Below are 23052 nucleotides of genomic sequence, written 5' to 3'. Positions count from 1 at the left end.
CAAGCCCGATCAACCCATTTACCATCAACCCGTTTATCTTCTAAGGCTTTTTCACCCAACTTGGTACTGCCATTCAACACATACATAGCTCCCCTTAACACTAGCTTAGCTCCAGACACGAGGAGGGTAAGGACTTAACACGTCTTCTCTAATAAATGAAAAGCCAGCTACTGCCTCTTTCCGAATTTTTGCTGGGTAGCCAACTGCCCCTAGTGCCACCACACCAGCAAATGGACACCTGTGCCGGCCAACATCGCTTTACGATTAGGGGGGAGAACGTGCCATCTACCCACCCGGAAAGAGCACGACCAGTTGTGCTCTCTCTGACTCTGGCTGGCTGGCTGCAGATGGCAAAGCAGCATAGCCTGGGATTCAAACTCATGACCCCTGGGCAGTAGTGGAAGTGCGTTAGACCGCTGAGCCCCTCAGAGCCCCAGAATGAGCCTTCTAATGAAAAGTATGTTTGCAGGCTGATACTTTGATAGGCTGCTTCCACACCATAGTGTGAACTCAAAAAATCTGGATTCTAAAAAAGAAAAACTAATTTGAGCCGCTTTCATATATGGTTTTAGATTAGATCCATTTATAGGATTACTGTGAGTCTTATACCCCTCATTGGGCTGTGAATTTAATGTTGCGACTGTAGATTCCATGCGCATCAGAGGGTGCACTGCTTTTCCTGTGTTAACACAATAACACGGTAGAGTTAAAGCATGTTTGTATGTGTTTATGTGTATGTGTGTGTTGCTGTGTGTTAAATCAGGACCATGGCGAAGTGGGAGCGCGGGACTCCCCAGTGGAAGACGCTCCCAATGCTGAACCCGCCCGCTGCTCGCCTGTGTCTAACACCTCCGCTGCTACTAACTCAGAGTGTCTCGCTGACAACGCTGCCCTGCAGGTCTGTCTGACGCCACATAGCCTAAACCCAGACTTCCATAAATCAGTCCTGAACTTTTGATCTGAACCGGAATATACGCCATATGTCCAAATGTTTGTGGACACCCCGTCTAATGAATGCATATAGCAAATTTTTCAGCCACTTTATTCACCCATTGCTGAAACAGATGTGCAAATGTGCACACACACGTGTCTAGTCCCTGTAGAGAAGTACTGCCAATAGAATAGGACTCTCTGGAGCAGATAAACATTACATTTACTTTTACATTAACGGCATTTAGCTGATGCTCTTATCCAGAGCGACTTACAAGGTTACTCGTATTACAGAGGTGGGCCAATGTAGTGTTAGGAGTCTTGCCCAAGGATATGGTATAGCGCAGCATACTCATGATAAACATGAACCTGTTAGCATCATGCCCAGTGCCAGGCGTGGGCTAGAGGGGTATAAGACCATCCAGCATTGAGCTGTGGAGCAGTGGAACTGTGTTCTCTGGAATGATGGCCGGTGCTTCGTTCAGTTCTTTTGGGATGAGTTGAGGATAAGGTGGGGTGGCGATCATCCAACACCCAGACCTCACTTACACTCTGTGGCTGAATTAAATCCTTCTAGTGGTAGAAAGCCTTCTTCCCTGGACAGTAGAGATGGTTACTCAGAGAAAAGCAGAACAAACTCCAGTTGTTTAATACCGGTTGTGGTACGCAAAGGCAGTTTTTAGCTGCAAAAGTAAGTTAGTGGACTTGTGACCAGCTATCTAGACTTGGAAAAGTTGGCTAATAAGCTAAACACCACAGCACAGACTGTGTTCCAGCTAACTGAGACCCACTGAAAGGTGGGGAAACAAGCCCACTGTAGTTGCGAGTTTAGCAATACCCTTGATTTTGGAAAAACCATGAACAGACAGGTGTCCCAATACTTTTTTTGCCCAAATAGTATATGATGATGTAAACCACTCCTGTAAATAAGCTCTGGCATGCCAAACTGTTTAAAATAATGAATCATCATTAAATTAATCCCGATGTGAATTGGATCCCTTTGACATCAGACAAGTATTTCAAGCTCTAATCACAGTTAAAATTATTCTCTATGCTTAGTCTGTGTGTAAACCAACCCCTAGTTGCTTTCCACGTCTTTGTGTCCATTGGAATTACCAGTATCCAGTAACCCTCATTTGTCACCTTAGCAGCTAAATGCTAAACACAATAACTCTGTGTCGCTTCTCATTGTTTGTAGTGTAGCATGTGTTCAGTGTTGTACAGGCTAGGTGCATTGTGTTGCCCTGATTGTTGGTGGTCTGGTGGTGAAGGTGTTCTCTCTCTGGATTAGAAAGTGGATTCTTAACTGCCCTTGCATCACATTGCTTCATGTTCAACTTGTCCATTTCCCCCCTTTCTTCTTCTCCTTCTTCCAACCTTGTCCTCAACAGAACTGTGACCCAGATGCCAATGGTGATGAACACTCTCTGGAAGAAAACAGGTAAGGTGTCATGTTGTTTGAAATCCAGGTCTCTGGGCCTCGTTATCCTTTGCTGCCTGAAGAGAGTTTTAAGGATGTAATAGATGTATGGACTTGAAAGTCAACTGCATTGGTTTATTAGAGCTGTAATAAATGTTAATAATGTTTTTAGAATTAGGATGTATGTACATAGAGTTGGGCGATATCCACATGTTATACTGTTAAATCGTCAATCTGACAATTACAGCTGCTCTAAATCAGGTCTAAATCTGGTTAGCATTAGCTTAGTTAGCAAGATAACCATCTGCTCTCCACAGAACAAATTTAACCGATACAAGTGTTGACCATAAAAACACGTATCTGAGAAAGCGAAGTCAAGCAACTGGTGTTGAGTGTAACAGAAAGGTGAAATGAGAGGCCGATTCTGCCACATTTGGACTCGTAGCCGGCTATCTAGACTTGGTTGCCCAACAAGCTAAACATCACAGCACAGTCTGTGTTTCAGCTAACTGAGACCCACTGGTTAATGTCGTCTACGGAGTTCGACTGAAAGATAGAAGAACCAGTCTACTAAATGTGGCCGTGGAAAACACTCCTAAGACCATTGTCTTGACTCTGTGGCCGTGTACAGGTCCAAACACGGCAGAACCGATCTCTCATTGCACCTTTCTGTGATTGCCAAAAGTTGCTCCACAGCAGCTGCACTGAGCTGTCTGATACTCGGTGGATCGAGCTAGCTAAGCAAAGGCTAGCCTAAGGAGTGGGTCATAGGCCCAACACAAAACATTAAATTTAGCTTTCTGTGCTTTCAACAGCAGTCACTCGATCTGAGTCAGAATCATTTAAAGGCTTATGAGCAGGGTTACAGGATTGTTGATCAAACTCTTTGTTTTTGGTGTCATCTGACAGGCCGTTGTCGTCCACTGAGAGTCTGAGGCAACTTTCTCAGCAGCTCAATGGCCTTCTCTCTGAGGTGAGGAGTTTTCCTGAGCTTCAGAATGGCTGCTTTTGCCGCTGTGCAAGTAGGACTGCACAGTACATTGCATATGAATCACGAAATGCATCATTATGCCGCATTATACTAACACCGTAGAAGGCTGCAGAATGCAGATTAGCATTATGCAGTGTCCAACTAATTAAGATTTGAATCACTTAATTTAGATGCATTATTGCTCTGTTGTAATGGCGGTTCTTTTGTTGTTCTTTTATAATCAATCTGCTCTTCCTCCTGGGTCCTGTTCCTCCAGTCGCCATCATCATATGTCAATGGGGACAGTGGGCCCTCTCCCATCAATGAAAGAGAACTGGAGGTAAGTTAAAGTGGACACTTAACTACAAAAATCAGATTAAGAGCCAAGACTGTGTTTATTTCTACTCCGCTTCAGATGCTCTCGCTGACAAGGGTGACCTTATTAACAGGGCAGTTCATCTTCTTGGGATGGAAATAGCTATAAGGCAGATGTAGAGTGGATTCCGAAGGCTTTGTACACAACCATAAGCCAAATATAGCGTCTTAAGATTATCAGACTTATTTTGGGACTATGTAACCTTAAAGACGTTTAAATATTAACAGGTCTGTACAGCTTTCCTGGGGGGGGGGTTGTGTGTGTAAAAGGTGGGGTGTACGCACATTGGGATAACAATGAACGTCTGACTGTTGGCGTCTGCCTAGGTTGTTTTCAGTCAGTGGTGCGCCTGTGTTTTCCGTTGCCAAGATAGCAATATGCCAGAAATGTACCTGAACACCTCAATTCGAGACCACCATGCCCAAACGACACAGGATGAAGGTGGGAAACTGACTGTTGGTGGGGTGTAAGATAGCAGTGAGCATCGTGACGTGTCTTTGTCCTTTTTTCACATATTTGAACATTTTAAGAAATTTTGAGAGATGGGGGTAATATAACTACACACATACAACTGAAGAAATGCCTTTAAACACTATTAGTAAAATGTAATTAATAAAAATGCTGTTTTCTAATGAGAAAAATGTTAGTTATGCCCCAATGGCTGGTAATTCCCCCTTTGGCATAGAAATAACCTCAATTAGATGTGTCCTATTACTGTCCACTGTCCATCAGCTGGGAGACAGGTTTCCCTACTCCTCCATGCGGAATTCTTTAAGCTGTACTGCATGCACAGCCGTTTGAGGTTCACAATCAGCTATGACCTGTGACCGGCCCATCAGCCTCATATAACCGTTATAACCAGATTTACACTTGTAAACCAATTGATCGCTTGTGCACCGACCGATTGTGGTGGCACAAACACAAGGTGCTGGCACCACATGCACACAAACATCATGACTCCCAATAGACCTTTCTTACAGTCTTTGTGTCATCATCCACCTGCACTGTTTAACATTAGCAAATTCAGCATCACAAACATGAGTAAGTCTGTTCAGCCCTGTATTCACTCCAGTTCAGTTTAACTCTCCTTATACAGTATTATTATTATACAGTGTGATTCTGCTTAATTATGAACAGATAAAGATTGTTCCAATGCACTGCTAGCTATATGTATATTTAAAAGTATTAATGAAGGGTTTAACATTTTGTATGCTGTTATTTATAAGGAGGGAAATTGGAATTGGCCAGTCAAATGTTTAAAAAAAAATTCAATTGGAATTGTCCAAGGAAATTGCAGCTGAGCCTCTCTTAGTTCAGTTCTATGACCGCTATCTCTGAATATTGTTAGAATGAAGATCAAATGTTTGAATATGTTTTTGTGTTCACAGGACTGTATATCTACTTTCTGTCAAATTTATATACAAATATAATTTGAATGTTTTCTCTCACGCTACTGAAAGTGCTGTAAATTAGACAGTGTTTTCTAGACAGTACCTCTCCACAAGCTGCTTTAACTCCCCCCCCTCTCACACACACACACACACACAGTCTGACTTATTAGCCAGCATGATAAAGGAATGTTTCTGGCCTGAGCTCCAGTGTTCACATGATCTCTCCAACCAAGCTGCAGCTTCTACACCAGCCTGAAGACATTTACATTCCAGAATACACTGATCTACAGTATATTACAATGAATAATTATGATGATGATTATTATTATTATTATTTGTATTTGTATATGTAAAAGTAAGCAAACCACCTTACTAAAATCAAATGTCCTGTTTGGGTTTTTGTCTGATAACTCTCATTATGGCAACATTATACAAGAGTTGTTTTGCCTGCACACGCACACACACACACACACACACACACAGTTGCGGAATCCAATCCTATTATTTCAAGGTAGAATAGCTACATATTGTTGCTTTAAATGGACAACATCTTGGAAAACTTGCACCCATTTTTGAAATATGAGTTTGATGTAATATGTTGTTGTTTTTCCTTTTTCAAACTGAATGTCATTAATATTATAACATAAACTAGAAATGCACCCATATATATAACGGTTGAATATCGGTCCTGATATTCACAAATTTAGCTGGATCGGGTGTCGGATAATTAGGCCGATCCATGGAACCGATCCCTTTACTTTAATTGGTTGGTGTGAGACTGCACTAAATGTTTACATGTTTGCAATGTTTGGGTATTGCTTGTATGTTTGGCCAAGTTACTTACTTATTCTCAGGTTCAGCTGCTAGATTTTATTTTGAATTACTGTTTATGCTAAATATTTAAACATAAGACTGATTACTGTTTGTGTGTTTGACAAAATGAAGCTACTTATTTTCTTAGTTTTGGCTAATACATTTTATTAATTCTAATATATTTTAAGAAGTTTGACTTTTTTTATTTTGAATTTGATTGTCCTGCACAATAGTTTATTTTTGTGACACAAAAATAGCAATGAAGTACATTTATATATGTGTTACATATACATGTGTTAATTTGTTATATGTAGTAACTTTATAGTTAGTAAAGTAATGTTGAAGTCTCTCCTACATAGTGAGGTATACAGTTTATTAATTCAACATAGCATCGACAAAGTTTATGAATCTGTATAGGTATTGGAACTGAAAAAGCCGTATCGGTGTTTCTCTAATATCTCTAATATAAACAATATAAGCACTTACTGCCCTGAGATGTTTACCATGAAGCAGGATCTGTCGTTTAACCAGATAACTTTTAGCTCAAAGTCAGGTCTGTCCAGTAGGAAAAGAGCTGAAGGGCATTGATATTGGACAATCTTCAGCTTTGGGCTTAATATATCTGGCCCTATATATCTGCCCTGTGGTACACCCCTCAGATAAGGAGCTTTTTAATGATCATTTTTACAGGTGCCTAAAACCTCTGCACTGTACCGTGTGCCTCAGAGAACAGGTTAAAAGACACCGGAGGATTCCTTTAAGCTGACCCTGAATCCTGGCTGATCTTTCTGGTCCTTTGTATTATTGTATTATTTTCTGACAGTTTTTTATTTGCTTTGTTTTGTGTTTTTCTCCATTTGTTTGACGTTTTACATCCACCCTCTTTCTCTCTCCCTCTCTCTCTCTCTCTCTCTCTCCCCCTCTCTCTCTCTCTCTCTCTCTCTCTCTCTCTCTCTCTCTCTCTCTCTCTCTCTGCATGCCTGCACGTTAGACTCGAAACCAGGAGCTGGCAGCCGCTCTGGACTCCAGCACTCTAACAAACTCCCAGCTCACTACAAAGATAGAGACACTGGTAAGGGTGTCCAAAAGAGTGTGCCAAGTAAACCTAGTGTGTGTGCCGTCTGGGTCTTGCCCATGTTGCGTGCATCTGACTCTTCAGGCTATGCAACAGCCAGCTTTCAGTCCTCCCTCACAGCTCTCCTAACTGCATGTATACACGCACTCTCTCAACACCCTCCAATGCAGCACTGGTTACTGTATGGTATAATAGCTGACCGGTCTGGCCAGCACTTCGTCATTGCATTGCTTTTATTCTTTTTCTTCTCATTTTCTTCAGTTACTGAGTTGTTTGTTTGTTTGTTTTTTTTGCAGTGTATCATTTTCCCTTAGTAAACTAACACATTTCTCATTGGACCAGCTTGCTTGTCAGGCTAGCAGACCCAGATGATCTGAGCCTTTGCTGTAGCAGAATGCATAAAAAATACCTTGTTTGTCTCTTCGCTTGTCCTTACAGTTAATCCTTACTAATCCCCCTGTCTGCTCATATCTCTTCAACATGCTGGAGGTGTCTTGGTCAGCAGCCAAAGCCCAGCTATGACCTGTTACTGGTCTTAACCGGAACCCATTTTAACAGCTTTCCATTCTAACAGGTGTTTTTTTGTGTGTGTGTGTTTAGACGAAGCAGTCCCAAGAGCTGTCAGACCAGCTGCAGAAGGTAACAACCATTAACACCTGCTTTATGTTTGTGTTGTGTTGTTTGAGAACTGAATGTATTCAAAGAATGAGAATTTGAGCTTTATGAGGAAGTCTGTTGTTACTGGAAAACACCGCAGGGATGATGTTCATGATTAAATAATGAGTTATGATTTAATACAGTCAATTCCCAGAATGTCTGGAAAGTGGTTATTAATGCAAAAATAGACAGAAATTATTCTAAATAGATTCATTTAATTATCATGGTCATTTTGTTTTAGATTTTTTTCAATATATAAAAACAATCAGTATCTATTCAAATATGCTCTGTTGAAAATAACATGATTCCTAGGCTTCGGAGGACATTTATTATGCAAGTAATTGTGTGTTTTTTATTATTATTATTATTATTATTATTATTATTATTTTAGGAGCGCAAGGAGTTTGAGCAGAAATTTGTGAAGGAACAGGGAGCTATGCGCGAGCAACTACAAGTGAGACACCTTTTCATCTTCTAACATTTAAATTGAGCATGTGTTATATTTTGGCACCATTTGATAAGTAACCTAGCATTAACTATGTATTTAATGGCTACATTAATTATGTAATGTCATAGCCATGCAGAAATTGTATTTCCTGTTTATTTATTGATATATTCTTTGACATCATTTTCTGGCTGTTCCCCTTAACATTGTGTCCAAATTTTGATGAATGGACCAGAATAAATACTCCAAAATTACCTTAAATGAAATCATTTTACATTGACTTCCATTGAAAAAACCCTAAATTGAAGGTTTTCCCTTCTCTTGTAAAGTTGCCATTTTAGAGAGACAAGGTTTTCGTGTGACTGCATTTGCTAGCTTGTGTGTGTCCTGAATTTTTCAGGTCCACATCCAGACCATTGGAATTCTGGTGTCTGAGAAATCAGAGCTGCAGACTGCCTTGTCTTACACACAGCAAGCAGCACGGCAAAAGACAGGTGCGTTTGTAAATATCCGCAGGTAGATGTGGTGTGGTTCATGCTAGAGCTGGGCAATATGACTATTTTAGCATATCATGATGAATTTAATGATGACATGCTTTTCTAAGCATATGGAGGAGACTGTTAGTGCTTAATAAATACTGATCTGCTGCGGGTTTCATTGCTAACCGTGTAATTAGACTGGTTTTATTAGATGACATTCAATCACTATTCAGGACAGGAGAGTATCTGAATAGTAGATTATAAGAATCTGTCTGCTGATGTTTTATTCTGTGATTACATGTATTGTGATAAATGTATCGTGAAAAAAGTGTTTAAATATCGTGGTTATAGAATTTATACCGTATCACCCAGCCCTAGTTTATGCTGTGAATATGTTTTGTTAACTGACTGTTAATGATATTAACTGTGGGAATGTTCACCCCCAGGAGAGGCAGAGGAGCTAAACAATCGGCTGCAGAGCAGCAAACAGAGAATATCCGAGCTGGAGAGAACTCTGTCCTCAGTTTCTACACAGCAAAAACAAATTGAGAAGGTACTGTATGTAAAACATGACTGCTTTCATGGCTCACTTGCATGATATGAACACAAGGTCTGATCTGAAACATGTTTTTCTTGTGTTTTTAATTGTGTAGCATAATAAAGAACTGGAGAAGGACAGAGATGGTCTGCGACTGGAAGTCTTGAGATTAAAGTAAGTCTCGTCTCTCAGGCTTTATTTGTTTTCTTCATTTTTCTCAGTTGGTTCAGTTGACAGTACTGTAGTGCAGAATGTACCCATTGCACTTGTGTCTCTTGCAATATCTCTTAACTTTCTCCCTCCATCTCTCAGAAACGTCGGTGAGGAGATGAAGCAGCAGGGCTCTGAGTTGGCTGAGCAGCTCAAACTGAGAGTGAGTGAGAACAGCGCTTTGACTATGGAGCTCGACGACCTCCGCAAACGGCTGGAAATGGCAGACGTTATGCTGCAACAGGTGAGAACCCAGCCAATGCTTTTCCCAAAGTTTAAATTGGTGTAATTAGTTAGGGATGGGTAGGGATATTTCAGGGATGCACCAATGTGGAATTATACATATATACTTTTCCTATTTCCTGATTGCGATCATTTTTAAAATGTTTATTAGTAGTTGATTTCAGAAGAAACCATGAATGAGCCGGTGTCCCAATACTTTTGTCCATATAGTGTGTTTTAGTGCAGTAGTGTCATTTAAACATCCTGCTCTTATATATGTACATCCTTTTATGCAATTAACTGCTGATACCAATTATTTATAACTAGAGAAGCACCATAGAACAGTTGACAGTGGGACGAGACGACCTGTCTTAATGTAGCTGCATATGAGAATAGTTAAATAATACATTGTAGTTTGTGTACAGTTATTGATCTTCAGATTTCTTTTGCTGAATGACTGAATACACATCTGTAATTTCTCTTTAATCCTCTCCTTTTATCTAGTTCTCCAGTCAGTCTGGTCCTGCCTCTGAGCACCAGCAGGTTCAGCTGCTCCTAGAAGAGAAGCATCAGCTTGCGGTTCACACAGCCCAGGTTTGTGTGAACTTAGTAATGTGTGAGGGAAGTGTGTGTGTTTCCTGCCTGAGATTCAGGTTCGGAGCTGTAATGGGCGTTTGCTGTGTGTTGTAGCTCATGGAGTCAGTCGCACAGCTGCAGAGAGAGAGGGACCAGTATGCAGAACAGCTGCAGGAGGAGGGCAGAGTGTGGAAGGACAAGACAGAGCAGCTCCTCACTCAGGTACTGTTTTTTGCACCCACGCCCATGCAAACATGTATGTGTACACTTGTCAGGATGTGGGAGTATGTATCTCTCATACACTGCATGTCCAAATGTTTATGGACACCCCTTTTAATTAATGCAATTCTGCTACTTTAAGCAGACTGACAAATGCACAGTCTAGTCCCTGTAGAGAAGTATTGCCAATAGAATAGGACTGTCTGGAGCAGGTAAACATGAACCTATTAGCACCATGCTGCCTAATGCCAGGTGTGTGCTAGAGGGGTATAAACACCTCCAAAGCATTGAGCTGTGGAGCAGTCGAACTGAGTTCTCTGGAATGATGCTCGTTTCTCCATCAAGTACTTTTGAGATGAGTTTGGGAGTTGAGGATGAGATGTGGGGTAGTGATTTATCCAACATCCTGACTGTAGTAATGCTCTAGAGATCCTCACAGCAGTGCACCAAAATCTAGTAGCCTTCTTTCCCGGACAGTGGAGACAGTTACTCCAACAAAAGCAGGATACAGTCTTTTTAATACCCTTGATTTTGAAAGGAAGAATGAATGAGCAAGTGTCCCAATACTTTTGTCCATATAGTGTCCCATATGTCCCATATGTATTGTATACCATTGCTGTCTTGCAAAAATATCTTGTATATCCAAAAATCTCTATTTTATAGAAGACCTTCATTTTCATTTTCAGTATTTCTATCAAAAATGTAAGATTCACATTATGTCAAAAAATGAAAAATGACACAAATGAAGACTTAAGGTTCTTCATGACTTCATGATGATATGTAAGTATGTATAGAGTATTGTATAGAGTATATAAAGTCATTGACTCTTTCTGTTGTGGACAGGTGACGTTGATGTCAGAGGAGAGGGACAGGAGTGCTGCTCAGATCCAGGAGCTACAGGGACACATCACAGAGCTGAAGAATGCTGCAGGTCTTTATTGCACACCCCTGTTCTTCACTCTCTCTTTCGCCATAATTTCATATGTAGTCTATATTCCCAATGCTTTGTGCTAATTAATTGATTTATTGCTAATAGAATGGTGCCATTTAATACATTTAAAAGGGTGGTTACACCTTTTCATCATGTTTGGAGTTCACTTGACCTTGACTTGATGAATTGGTCAAATATGAAGCACGTAAAAAGCAGTTGCATGTAGTAAAACAACTAAAGGGGGAAAAAACATTATAGCTACTTTAGCATAAGAAAGCCAGGTTTATGATTTGCAAGAAAACACACACTGGACACATTTTGGGAATCTTAACAACGCAGAAAAGCAGGGACGCTGGTCAGAATTCTGCTTCAAACAATGGACAAAAATGTAAAGCTCAGTGAAATCAAATATACACCAAATTACTCCTTTCTTATGAAGTGGAAGGCAAGGAACCTAAACAGAATGCCTGCACCTCTCTTTTGACTGCATTTTGCACATTTAGCAAGTGTGAAAGTGAAGTTGGACAAGCAGAAATGCGTTTGACCAAAAAAAGGAACTCTTACTGTTATGGATTCTTTCTCTCTCTCGCTCTCGTTTGTTTGTTTTCTCTCTCGCCGTTATTTACCGGTAGATGATCGACCACAGCTGGCAGTATTACAGAATGAGTTCCTTGCAGTAAAGCTTTCTGATGGAGCCGTTACAGAAATGTGAGAGCTCTCTATTGTTCCACAATGTTGTGGAATCCTCACAGTTTCTCAATACCATTTACAGTCTCCTAACTGCCTATGTCACTGTATATTCCAGTCATAGCTCAAGTAGGCCCAGACTTTCAATTACCCACTCTCTCAAGATGCTCACTACAGAGAGAGCTCCTTTAGGGCTACTGGCACCCCTAGTGGTTCCTGCCTTCCTAACCTAACTAACGAATCTTCATCTTGATAATTGAATATTAAACCTAGGTGATTATGTCTGAGATGTTTTATATGAAAGGAAACTGATCGTGTTCATCTCTTCTTGACTCTTAGCACTGATGCATCAAGAGCAAGAAACCCAGCCAATATCTCAGTCTTCAGGACCTTCAGAGAGAGAGTTGGCTCTGGAGGAGAGCGTTCAGAGCCTGCAGCAGGAGAGAGAGGCCCTCAGCCTGCAGTACCAAGCACAGGTTAGCATCTTCTAGCCACAAACTAGTCCTCCAACATGACGGTGGATTTAGCAGAGAAGCTCTGAGCTACAATTATTGAGCACAGAAACCTGCAATTTAATTTCCTTGCTCTGTTTATATAGCTCATGATGTAATATAAAAATAATAGTATTCTGAGCATGTTGTTAATTCTTAATCAAGTTCCAGTGGTAAGTGAATATAACACTAGCTGTATAGCTCTTATTAGTAGTCTGGTGTACTTGCCTGGGCAGGAAATTGAGCCCTTGTCTGCTGGGGGGTGAGAAGCACTATGCCAGACAAGCCTATAATGATGAAACATGATTTAAGACATGTTTCACAGCTCACAGTAAAAAAAACACATTGAGAGAGGGTAATGTATTGTGCAGTTTAAATACTTTCTATTTCTCAAGTAAATTAACGTGGAAGTGTAGAATGTCTGAAGTTAGTCTGGCCTGTTTAATAAAACTACAAATATTAAAAGAAAGTGATTTATCAGAATATTGTGACTGACCTAATAGTGGGAAGAGTCACCCTTGGCCCCTCTGGCATCAGTGGCCCATGGGGCACCACTGTTATGCTGTTGAAAAACGACAACGACAACTCCTGTGAGTGGTCATAATATTCTGATATGTCACACATATACATATGATTTTCTTATTTCGTTGAAAGTAGTTAAGGTCCTGTGAGCTAGTTTGAAGAACTGTGTTCAACTCCATCTCCAGCTCACCTAATTTTCCACCATTAAGCACTGATTTACCAAACCAAGTGTTGGATGAGAACTCTAATTAAAACTAGTCTCCCATGAGGAGAACCTTGGAGATGTTTAAATGAACACAGTGATGAAAATCATTGCTGTATGAATGTTATTAGTATTTATTCTAATATTTGTTTTTTACTGAGGAGATAAACACCTACTGCCCAGATAAGCTTTTTATTCTAATTTTGACAGAGCCGAAACCATTTGCACTCTTAAAATCTCTCATGCCACAGGTTCGGGATAACGAGCAGCTGAGTCGGCTGGTGCAGGAGCAGGAGTCCCGTCTGGAAGAGTTGGAGAGGCAGGCCGAGCAGGCGGCTGATGAGGCTCAAGACAAGCTGCGTATCTTGGAGGACGTTCAGAGTGACAAGGCCACCATCAGTCGAGCCCTGACTCAGAACCGCGAGCTCAAAGACCAGCTGGCTGAGCTGCAGAATGGCTTTGTCAAGCTGGTAAGGATACATAGCATCAGTGTGTTTCAATTTGTAGGCATGTAAAGCACAGGGCATTGTAAGCATTTTTGCTCTTCATTTAACCACCCTATGGTATGTAGTGTTTGAGTAGTCCAACAATTTTGATCTGTCTAGTTCTGAATCAAAAACAAAAGCACAGCAAGTTTCAGCACAGCAAGTTTCACTTGTTGCTGAATACAATCAAACCCAAACAGAAATGCTTTAATAAATCTGGACAGTATTTACCGTTACTCCAACAAAAGCAAGACGAACTTTCAATACCTTTGATTTCAGAAGAAACAATGAATGAGCAGATGTCCCAATACTTTTGTCCATAAAGCATATGTATTTTATGCCCAAACTTGTGTGCTTTTTTTTTTTTTGTTTCTGCAAATTTACCCCAGGTGTGTTATGTTTAAACTGTCATTCTGACTCACCTTCCATAACCTCTGCTCTTCATGTCTTTGTAGACTAATGAGAACATGGAGCTCACCAGCGCACTGCAGTCAGAGCAGCATATTAAAAAGGAGATAGCCCGCAAGATGGGTCAGCTGCAGGAAGAACTCCACAATGCCAAAGAACAGGTTGAAGCCTCTTCACATAAAATCTCTGTATTTTCACTACTTGTGCCACTCACCTCTTACTTCTTGCCCAGTTTCAATTCACTAAAACAGTTTTACAAGTAATATCATTTGGAATCTGGATTTCACCTTTTGACCTTCCCTTCATACCCGATTTTCATTTTGCCTCCTCACTCAGCTGCTGGAGCGAACGCAGGAGTGTTCATCCATCCAGGAGCAACGGGATCAGTATCTGGCCCACTTGCAGCAGTACTCAAGTGGTTATCAGCAGTTAGCCACTGAGCGGGAACAGCTGCACAAACAGTACCTGCAGCAGACACAGCTAATGGACAGGCTACAGCACGACGAGGTGCAGGGCAAAGTGCAGCTCGAGCAGAGCCAGTTGCAGCTGCAGCAGGCCCAGGTCAGTACTAAAGTATGCAGTAAAGTAGAAGCCTTATCTAAAGAAAACGTTTTCTGCATCTTCATCACACAATTCAGCGTCCAAAGGTGCTACTAAATCTGCCAATGCGGCATTGCTGAGCAGCTGACATGCTTGGAGAAAAGCGCAGGGTCCACAGCCCCACCACAGCAGCTAATAGGTTCCTGTGCTGGCCAACATTGCTTAAGAGTGATTAGGGGAGAGAGTGTCATTTACTGATCTGCGACCAATTGTGCTCTCTCAGATTCCTGCAGCTGATGGCAAATTGGGGCCATAGTGGTACCTCATTAGACTGCTGAGCCACTCAGAGCCCCAATCTAAAATAAGATGTTGAAAATAACATTTTTGCCATTAAGAACAGTGGTATGTTGGGAGAAATAAAAATGATTTCATGAAAAGAACTCCTCTCCAGCTGTTCAGTGCAAAGCATGATAGATTCACCCGTAAGTTGCAGTGTTGCAGCCAGTGGAATGAGGAACATTTCCCTGTTAGAGGGAAGAATATATTCAGTTGCACACATCCGGACAGGAAGTTTGAATAGGGGTGTAAAACTTTTTGTAAGACCATTGTAAGTCTTAGTTACTGTCTACTGTCTATGTAGGGCACTACAGATTTCTACAGATTCATTAAGCATTTATAAATTTAAGCCACTGCTCTTCACCTGACATATTTTATATCTTTGCAACATTTGCAGGAGAGGCTTAATCAACTGGTCAAGGATAATGACCAGCTTAAAACCGAGGTTCAGGAACTTCTGAACAGTTCTGCTCTGAATACATCACTCAGGGACCAAGGTTAGTTTCTCACAGTTCAAGCTTTGTTCAGCGACTTATTTGCCACATAACGTTTACATTACTGACGGACTCTGTATTGTTTGTTAAGGCGATGGAGTGGAAAGTCATTCACTTCCAGAAAGCTTCCAGAAATCTTCTATAGCTATCCCAGAGGACTTTGAGAGCAGAGAAGAAATGGTGAGATCATCTGTTCGAATTTCATATCATGTTTTAATATAAGGAACCAATGGTTGAGCTTGTGCTTTTCTCCACTGCAACAGGAGGATTTCCTGCACTCTGCTCTGTCCCGTCTGGAGGGGGAGAGGGATGAAGTTTTGCGTAGATTGGAAGAAGAGCGGCGGCTGCACCAGGCTGCCCTACAGCAGGTGGCTGCTATGAGCCATGAGCACCAACACCACAGCACATGTTCAGAAACAGGTGAGGACCCAGTGTAGAGCCATGAGGAACTCCTCTGTTCATGTTTAGTGGACGTCTTCAGTTATTTGTTTAACTTAATTGCTTCCTAAGCCTAGCCACTTGCTAAACCTTCCTTTCTTATGCAACACTACCTGTACTGGGTGGGTGAAGTCATATAAACCCAGGCAACAGCGTCTTTTAAAATGGCTACTGCCAATTCTGTTATGTCAACTAACTAACAAACACTTGTGCTGGCTAGCATCACGCTAACCCTGACCCTAATAATGAGGGAGAACAAGGACTGTCCTACCCTTCCAGAGAGATCTCCCAATGATGGGGCCAACACTTGGATGGCTGCACCCCTTGGAGCCTGAATGATTTGACTTTAGTTTGTATGTATGTAGGGAACTCGAATGGTGTTCCTGTTGAGGTGCATGAAGCTCTGCGTGTTGCTATGGAAAAGCTCCAGGAGCGTTTCACTGGACTGATGCAAGACAAGGTGGACCTAAAAGAGAGAGTGGAGGAGCTGGAGCACCGCTGCATTCAGCTGTCTGGGGAAACCGACACCATTGGTGAGAAAGCTTTCTTTTTGGTAAGGTTAGGGTTAGATTTGAACATTATTAGTGCATGTAGGGCCAGTTCCCAGACCCAGTTATTGCATAAGCATATAAAAATCAAACGTGTATGTGACAGAAATCTATCCCTTACATGATCACAGTCTGGACTACGTTCATTTTCATATCCTCCTCTGTTTTTAGGTGAATACATTGCTCTATATCAGAACCAGAGGGCCATCATGAAGCAGAAACATCTAGAGAAGGAGGAGTATATCAGCATGCTGGCTAAAGACAAAGAGGAGATGAAGGTACTGTTATGACGTCATTGGATGAACACAGTATTTGAGCTCATTTTTATGGATTATTAAAAATGATGTATGTATGTAATAGGATACTATTATCGTATCATATGCTAGAATGTGAATAGAACTGTAGAAATAAATTCCAGGCATAAACAACTCTGTGAAAAACATCTCTGTGAAATTTGTAGGCAAAGTTGGCTGAGCTTCAAGACCTAGTGATGCGTTTGGTGGGGGAGAGGAATGAGTGGTACACTCGGTACATGAGTGCTATCCATAACCCTGACCTTCTGCCTGTTGGAGAGGACGTTGTCCAGCCCGCAGAGAGCCGCATGGAGCTCAATGCTGTGGATAGCCCAGGTATACATATATTGATTTTAATAAAAGAAGACCATGTTATGAACGACAGCCATCATATTTATTTATTTATTTATTTTCTCATTATTATCTCCTTTATAATGAATCATTTGGGCCCTTATGAAAATGTGCACAGAAAGTAACTGTAGACGTAGTAAATAGAAAGTAACTAATAAAAAGTGTGTATGGACATAAACTGCGTTTAGTTTATCTCAGATGTTGGAGCTGGACATGATGTCACACCCATGTTGACTTTGTTCCAGTTAAACAAAACAGATCAGATCATTGTATAAGTATATCTGAATTATCATTTCAAAACCTTTTCAAAAAACTTAGAGACTTCCAGTTGAAATTTCCTACTCAGAACTTGCTGACATCCCAGATCAAATGGAACACAGCAATAGTAAATAGAAAGTAAGTTAGAAAGTGACTGGAGGCGGAATAAATAAAAAAACTATAGATATAGTAAATAGAAGGTACCAAGCTATGGTAACTATAGATGTAGTAAATAGAAAGCAACTACACATAGTGATCTATACAGTAACGATAGACATGGAAAGAAAGTAGAAAGTAACTTTCTACTTGTAGTAAATAGAAAACTATAACCGTAGTAAATAAGAAGTACCTATTGACGTAGTAAAAGAACGTAACTAGACATAGTGAGTAGAAAGTCACTATAGATAATATAGAAAATATTTATAAATTTAGTAAATGGGAAGTAACTAGACCCAATAAATAAGTATCTTTAAATGTAGTATATAGAAGGTGACTATAGATGTAGTAAATGAAAAGTAACTACACATAGTAAGTGAAAGTAATTAGGAGATAACTATAATTAGAAGGTAACTATAGACATAGTAACTGGAAAGTACCTATAGGAAGTAACTAGAGGTAGTAAATAGAAAGTTACTATAGATCTACTAAATGGAAAGTACCTATTGACGTAGTAAATGGAAAGTAGCTTTGAATGTAGTAAATAGAAAATAAGTAAGAAAGTGACTGGAAGCGTAATAAATAAAATGAAACTATAGATGTCTCCGTCTTTCTTCTCCACAGCTTCTATGGACATGAGCACAGCTGTAGAATTGGCTCCAGACTCTCAGTCCAGGACAGAGCTGGGGCCTGTGGGCCATTCTGAGGGACCGGAGACCCCTGTAGGTCCCTCACTGAGACCCAGAGAGGACGGCACAGCCCGGCAGATCATGCAACTCCTCCAGGAGATCCAAAACCCTCAGGCCCGTCCTGCTCCCTTCCTGGGAGAGAACCCCTGCATCCCGTTCTTCTACAGGCCCGACGAGAACGACGAAGTCAAAATCATGGTCATCTAAAGCACACCATGTTCCGCACCTCCCTTTTGTCTCCTCCTTTTTCACTCTGGCTCTTGGAATGGGGCAAGAATTCCCTGCTTTTCTTCTCTCTGGCTTGCCATGGAAGCTTTTCTTACATACACATTGACTGGAGCTGGACTGTGAGAGTGTGTGTGCTTTTTCATTTTCCTCGCTTTTGATCCATTCTGTGGTGGGCATGAATTCTTCTTTTTCTGTTCCTTCTTATGCTCTTAGCCCTAATTGGGTGTATTGTGCCCAAGAAGTGTGTTTCATACCTTTACCTGAGGCTTCGGTGCTGTGCTGGTCATTGCTATTCCTACACACAGTTTCCACTCTACAATTTCAAACCTCTGGACAATAGGTGCAATAGAAAAATTAAGTCTGACCTCTGTAATATTAGTCGTTTGTCCACTGGCAAAACATTGTAATCAGTGCACAGTTTGAGTGAACCCAGATTTGTTGGCTTAGTGAAGGTTTTTTTTTTTTTTTTTTTTTTTTTAGTTTTTTTTCCATTGAAGCTTGAAAATATAAAACAAATCTCTCTATTTCAACAAATGGGCATTAGCCTAACTGGCCAGCTTGGTCTTTTCTGTTGTAACTGAAGTATTAGGATTGGTAGGTGTCTGTTAGAGCAAGTTTGCTGACTGTTATAAGAGCTAAGAGTGTTTGAGGTAATTGCAAATGTTGATATGTGTACATACGCGCCGAAGGTGAGGAAAGTTTGATCTAGTTTTAGGCCTTCAAGATCTTTGCAGAGTTGGTGAAGCATATGAAACCATAGAAGGACTGATGCATGAAATTGCAGGATAAGCACAGACTCCTATGTGAAGTGTTGAGCATGTTGTAATGGAGGAATAAGGGAGGGCAAATGTAAATGTGAGCTGAAAGGACAGACATTAGAGCTACCACACTAATTAAAGCAGTAGAGAAACACACTTAAAAGAGTGCTCCAGCATCTCACATCTGTGGTACACATTCGATTAGCAGAGACAGTCTTTTCAACATGTTTCCCTGTACTTGTAAAAGAAGCGAAAACCCACTGACTTGAAGCAATCTTCAGAATGGAAGCCAGTGAGCAGGTGCTAAAGCAGGTTCCCACTGGCTTTTATTGGAAGTGTTTTTTCTTTTCTTTTCTAACTATAAGGAAACGTGAGTGGATTGTTTTTGGTAGTTGGCCGTGTGATATAGATGCAGCGTATTAGGATTACGTTGACCAACACTGGAGTATTCTTTTAATCTGAAGGGACTTTCATTTTCTGGCAGTATTTTACCATAAAGCATATTTCAGTTAGTCAGCGAAGGTTTCACATGATTTATGCCTTGTGCCGATTTTTGTCGTAGACAGATGGCGAATTGCACATTGATAATTTAAAGAAAAGCATCAACCTTTTTTGTGCCCCAAACACCTAAGAGGTCACTTATATGTACATAATCATTAGTCGAGTGTTCCCATTCCTTATGCCCTGCAAAAAAGATGTAGGAAATGAGTTGAAAGATGTAGAATATCTACAAGAAATGGCTGTTTTTTTCTTCTTAGGGTGTTTTTGTTTGTTTGTTTGTTTGTTTTCTTCTCATGGTGTGGGTTTTTTTTTTTTTTTTTTTTTTTTTTAGATATATATACATAATAACAATGTGTTTAACAGTAAACTCTATGATGCCAAGCATGTGATGTTTCAATTACAGCCTGATTGGCTGAGAGTTTGGCTCTTGGTAGATGGAGTAGAGCAGTGTAAGTAATGATCGCGTAAGGCTGTAAAGATTGTTCATGTTAAAAGTTAAGGCCTTGGTCAGAATTTGTCAGTTCCATAGTCCAAAAAGTGAAGATTCACAGTTGGGGTGGGCGATATGACGATCCATGAAGACATTTCTCAATATTTCATTTTAATGGTGACACCAACTATTAGAGCCATATTTTAAAAACTGCTGTCAACTGCAGTGAATATAGTGTAGTGTATAAATTAATATAAGTTTTGTCCTAATACTGCAACTTATAACTGTTGCAGTGCTTTGAAAAACAATGCCATGGTAAAGGAGTGACTGGTGGAAGAATAAGCGACTGGGTTCAGGTTCGATTCAGGTTCGCTTGACTTGGAGCATCAGAATAACTTTGGTGCTCCAACGTGACCCTTTTCATTCAGACGGAGCCAAAATCAGCCAGAAAATGATCAGCCTGTTGCATATCGTCTTCACACAGCAGTGATGAATGTAGAAACTTTTGAATTCATTCTGATACTGGATCTGATCTGAGTAGAATCGATACTGTGGAAAAAGAGGGTTGGTATTGTTTAAAGTTTTAAATATTCCCACAACACTAGAATACAGTGATTTTTCTTGCACTAAATTCAGTTAAAACGTAACTAATTGACTCTTTGGCCAAAATATCCTCAACACCAGTATGCAAACGCCTTGCAGGACAGGACAGCTCGACCTGGCTAAATTATTCAGAATGCAGCTTGGGCTGTGTTATGAAATGTGTCGCGAACCTATGATTGCATTCTTTCATACTTATTAAATGAGATTTTCAGTCAACCAGCAATCAGCGGTTAATGTATTGGGTACTGATGATTTTGTTGATAAAGCACATCACTGTCACTCAGAAACCTTGTATCTCCAATATGGCAACATTACAGGAGGAGAAAAGCATTTCAGCTTTCATTTTCAACTTTCAATGGATGTTAAATGGAAAAGGATTTTATTCATTAGTCATTTTGAAGCATATTATTAGTCCCTTTGTCATGAAGTTTGCACACAATGTAAAGAACAACTGCCAGATTCACATTATTCAAAGAGTGATGTGACAATATTGTGAAAGATGAAACACGGTCATATCGCCCACCCCTAAACACCTAAAGATAAAGGTGCAACAAGTGACTTTTTGAGCGATGCTGTGGAAGATTCACTCTTCTATCCAACCGTTTGGCATCACTCAAAAAACCCACTTGCAGCAGCTTTATTTTTCAGTGTCTAGAGCTGTTCTGCACAGTCCCAGGTGTGTGTTTAGGATTTGATGACTTTACGCTGTGGTGATTGGTTCTCATGACTGATGTCTGCATTGGTTGTATGATACTTTATAACTGGAAATGATTGCACTTGTGAATAGGCTTGGAGAATAGATGAAAATAGTGCAGACCTACTTACCCAGTCCGGAGAACTAAGGCTGGGTTAATGCGCTAAAACCGAGCACTTTTATCAGCAGGCCCCTGCCCTGGTGTCAGAAGTGAATGTAGGAAGGTTTATTTCTCTCAGTGTGTCTTTTTCCTTTCTGTCTTGGAAATGATTTCAAACAAATTCCTCTTTAGTCGTTTTGGGAAGGCTTATGCTGGGCTTTTTCCTCCCCCCCTCCTTAAATCTGAGAAGAGGCTTATTGCGCTTGTAACAGACTGTAAATAGTGTAACTGTGTAACATACTGTATATTCATTTGAACTGGTGTGCGGGAGATGGCTATAAATGAATACTATTACTACCCTTTGTCTACTGTAGAATACAAACTATACTAGAAGAGATGATTGGTCGGTTGATTGGTTGAAACATTTGGATGTGGGTGGATGGGCGGATGTGAGGTGGCTGTGATTTAATTCAATTTGAAAGGTAAATCCAAACCTATTTATTTGAAATCAGTACTCACACTAATCTGTTTTAATCCATTAGAGTCTGTCTGAACACAATGAAGGAATAATCCAGAACAGCAGAAATATTTCTGATGTGATTATTTTTTCCCCTCCTGATTTTGTTCTTCCTCCTAAATAAAACATGAGCAAAATAAGAGCTGTTTTTGTTTCCGTGCATTTTTGTAAAAATTCATAAGGAGCCATGTTCATTTATGCAGTTGTCAATCAAGTAATAATAATGTTTAATTGTCAGAAATCAGTCTGTAACTGTACTGACTGTAGTCTGACACAGACACACTGTGGACACAGTTGCTTGATATTGCCTTTTAGATCTTGCATTTATTTTATTATTATTATGAATAATAATAATCATTATTATTATTATTATTATTATTATTATTATCATAATGACAACTAATTAAAAACAATAGACATTTGGGTTTGAGTCATTTACATGCTAGAGTGATTTTTGTTTTTCACTACTGAGTGATTCTTCAGTTATAGGTGATTCTTATAGTATATAACCTTTATGTCCCAGTTTATAAATGTATGTTTATGTATCAAATGTATGTTTATATATTTATGTTTATATATCAAATATTTAAATATATGATTTATTGCACCACCAACAATATAAACACCAAAATCATTTCCAATCATTTCTTCTTTTATTTTTTTTGATTGATGTTTTAAACATTTACGGCATTTAGCTGACGCTCTTGTCCAGAGTGACTTACAAGGTTTCTCGTATTACAGAGGTGAGCCAACTTGGTGTTAGGAGTCTTGCCCAAGAACTCTTATTGGTGTAGCATGGCATAGTCACCTAGACCAGGAATCGAACCCCAGTCTCCCACATGGTGTAAAAACTCACTGGCCGCTAGTGGTTTTATTTGTTGCACCACATCAACCAAACATCAGTAATGATGCTACTTTGGTCTTGCCCCCACCCAGACTTTCAAACTCCTCTTCTCCAAAAAAAGATGCTCTCTTGCATTTGCATATATTTGTATATTTTTAAACAAAATATATATACAATATGTCTCCAACATTACCGCCATTACCGCAACAGCTTGTGATGTCTGTAAG

The 23052-nt window shown here is 40.2% G+C and overlaps 1 protein-coding gene across 5 annotated transcripts in view; it reads left to right on the top strand.

Annotated features, from left to right (window-relative positions):
• Nucleotides 1–22121, top strand: part of golga2 (golgin A2) — a 29380-nt gene extending 7259 nt beyond the window's left edge. For 2 of the 5 annotated variants that reach the window (XM_072695970.1, XM_072695963.1), the window contains 25 exons: nucleotides 764–898; nucleotides 2322–2371; nucleotides 3260–3323; nucleotides 3598–3660; nucleotides 6892–6972; nucleotides 7576–7614; nucleotides 8024–8086; nucleotides 8478–8571; nucleotides 9003–9109; nucleotides 9210–9268; nucleotides 9407–9548; nucleotides 10031–10120; nucleotides 10217–10324; nucleotides 11165–11252; nucleotides 12279–12415; nucleotides 13406–13624; nucleotides 14095–14208; nucleotides 14384–14608; nucleotides 15321–15420; nucleotides 15509–15597; nucleotides 15681–15837; nucleotides 16221–16388; nucleotides 16575–16681; nucleotides 16864–17032; nucleotides 18086–22121. In XM_072695970.1, coding sequence (XP_072552071.1) covers nucleotides 764–898; nucleotides 2322–2371; nucleotides 3260–3323; nucleotides 3598–3660; nucleotides 6892–6972; nucleotides 7576–7614; nucleotides 8024–8086; nucleotides 8478–8571; nucleotides 9003–9109; nucleotides 9210–9268; nucleotides 9407–9548; nucleotides 10031–10120; nucleotides 10217–10324; nucleotides 11165–11252; nucleotides 12279–12415; nucleotides 13406–13624; nucleotides 14095–14208; nucleotides 14384–14608; nucleotides 15321–15420; nucleotides 15509–15597; nucleotides 15681–15837; nucleotides 16221–16388; nucleotides 16575–16681; nucleotides 16864–17032; nucleotides 18086–18357 — 2940 coding nt within the window. In that variant the 3' untranslated portion in view covers nucleotides 18358–22121. The remainder of the gene's footprint in view (nucleotides 1–763; nucleotides 899–2321; nucleotides 2372–3259; nucleotides 3324–3597; nucleotides 3661–6891; nucleotides 6973–7575; nucleotides 7615–8023; nucleotides 8087–8477; nucleotides 8572–9002; nucleotides 9110–9209; nucleotides 9269–9406; nucleotides 9549–10030; nucleotides 10121–10216; nucleotides 10325–11164; nucleotides 11253–12278; nucleotides 12416–13405; nucleotides 13625–14094; nucleotides 14209–14383; nucleotides 14609–15320; nucleotides 15421–15508; nucleotides 15598–15680; nucleotides 15838–16220; nucleotides 16389–16574; nucleotides 16682–16863; nucleotides 17033–18085) is intronic. The other 3 variants (XM_072695993.1, XM_072695986.1, XM_072695977.1) reach the window with 2 other exon arrangements.
• The last annotated feature ends 931 nt before the right edge of the window (nucleotides 22122–23052 follow it).

This window comes from Salminus brasiliensis, chromosome 1 (assembly GCF_030463535.1).
Source record: "Salminus brasiliensis chromosome 1, fSalBra1.hap2, whole genome shotgun sequence".
Lineage (NCBI taxonomy): Eukaryota > Metazoa > Chordata > Actinopteri > Characiformes > Bryconidae > Salminus > Salminus brasiliensis.
This window is presented reverse-complemented; position numbering and strand designations above follow the sequence as displayed.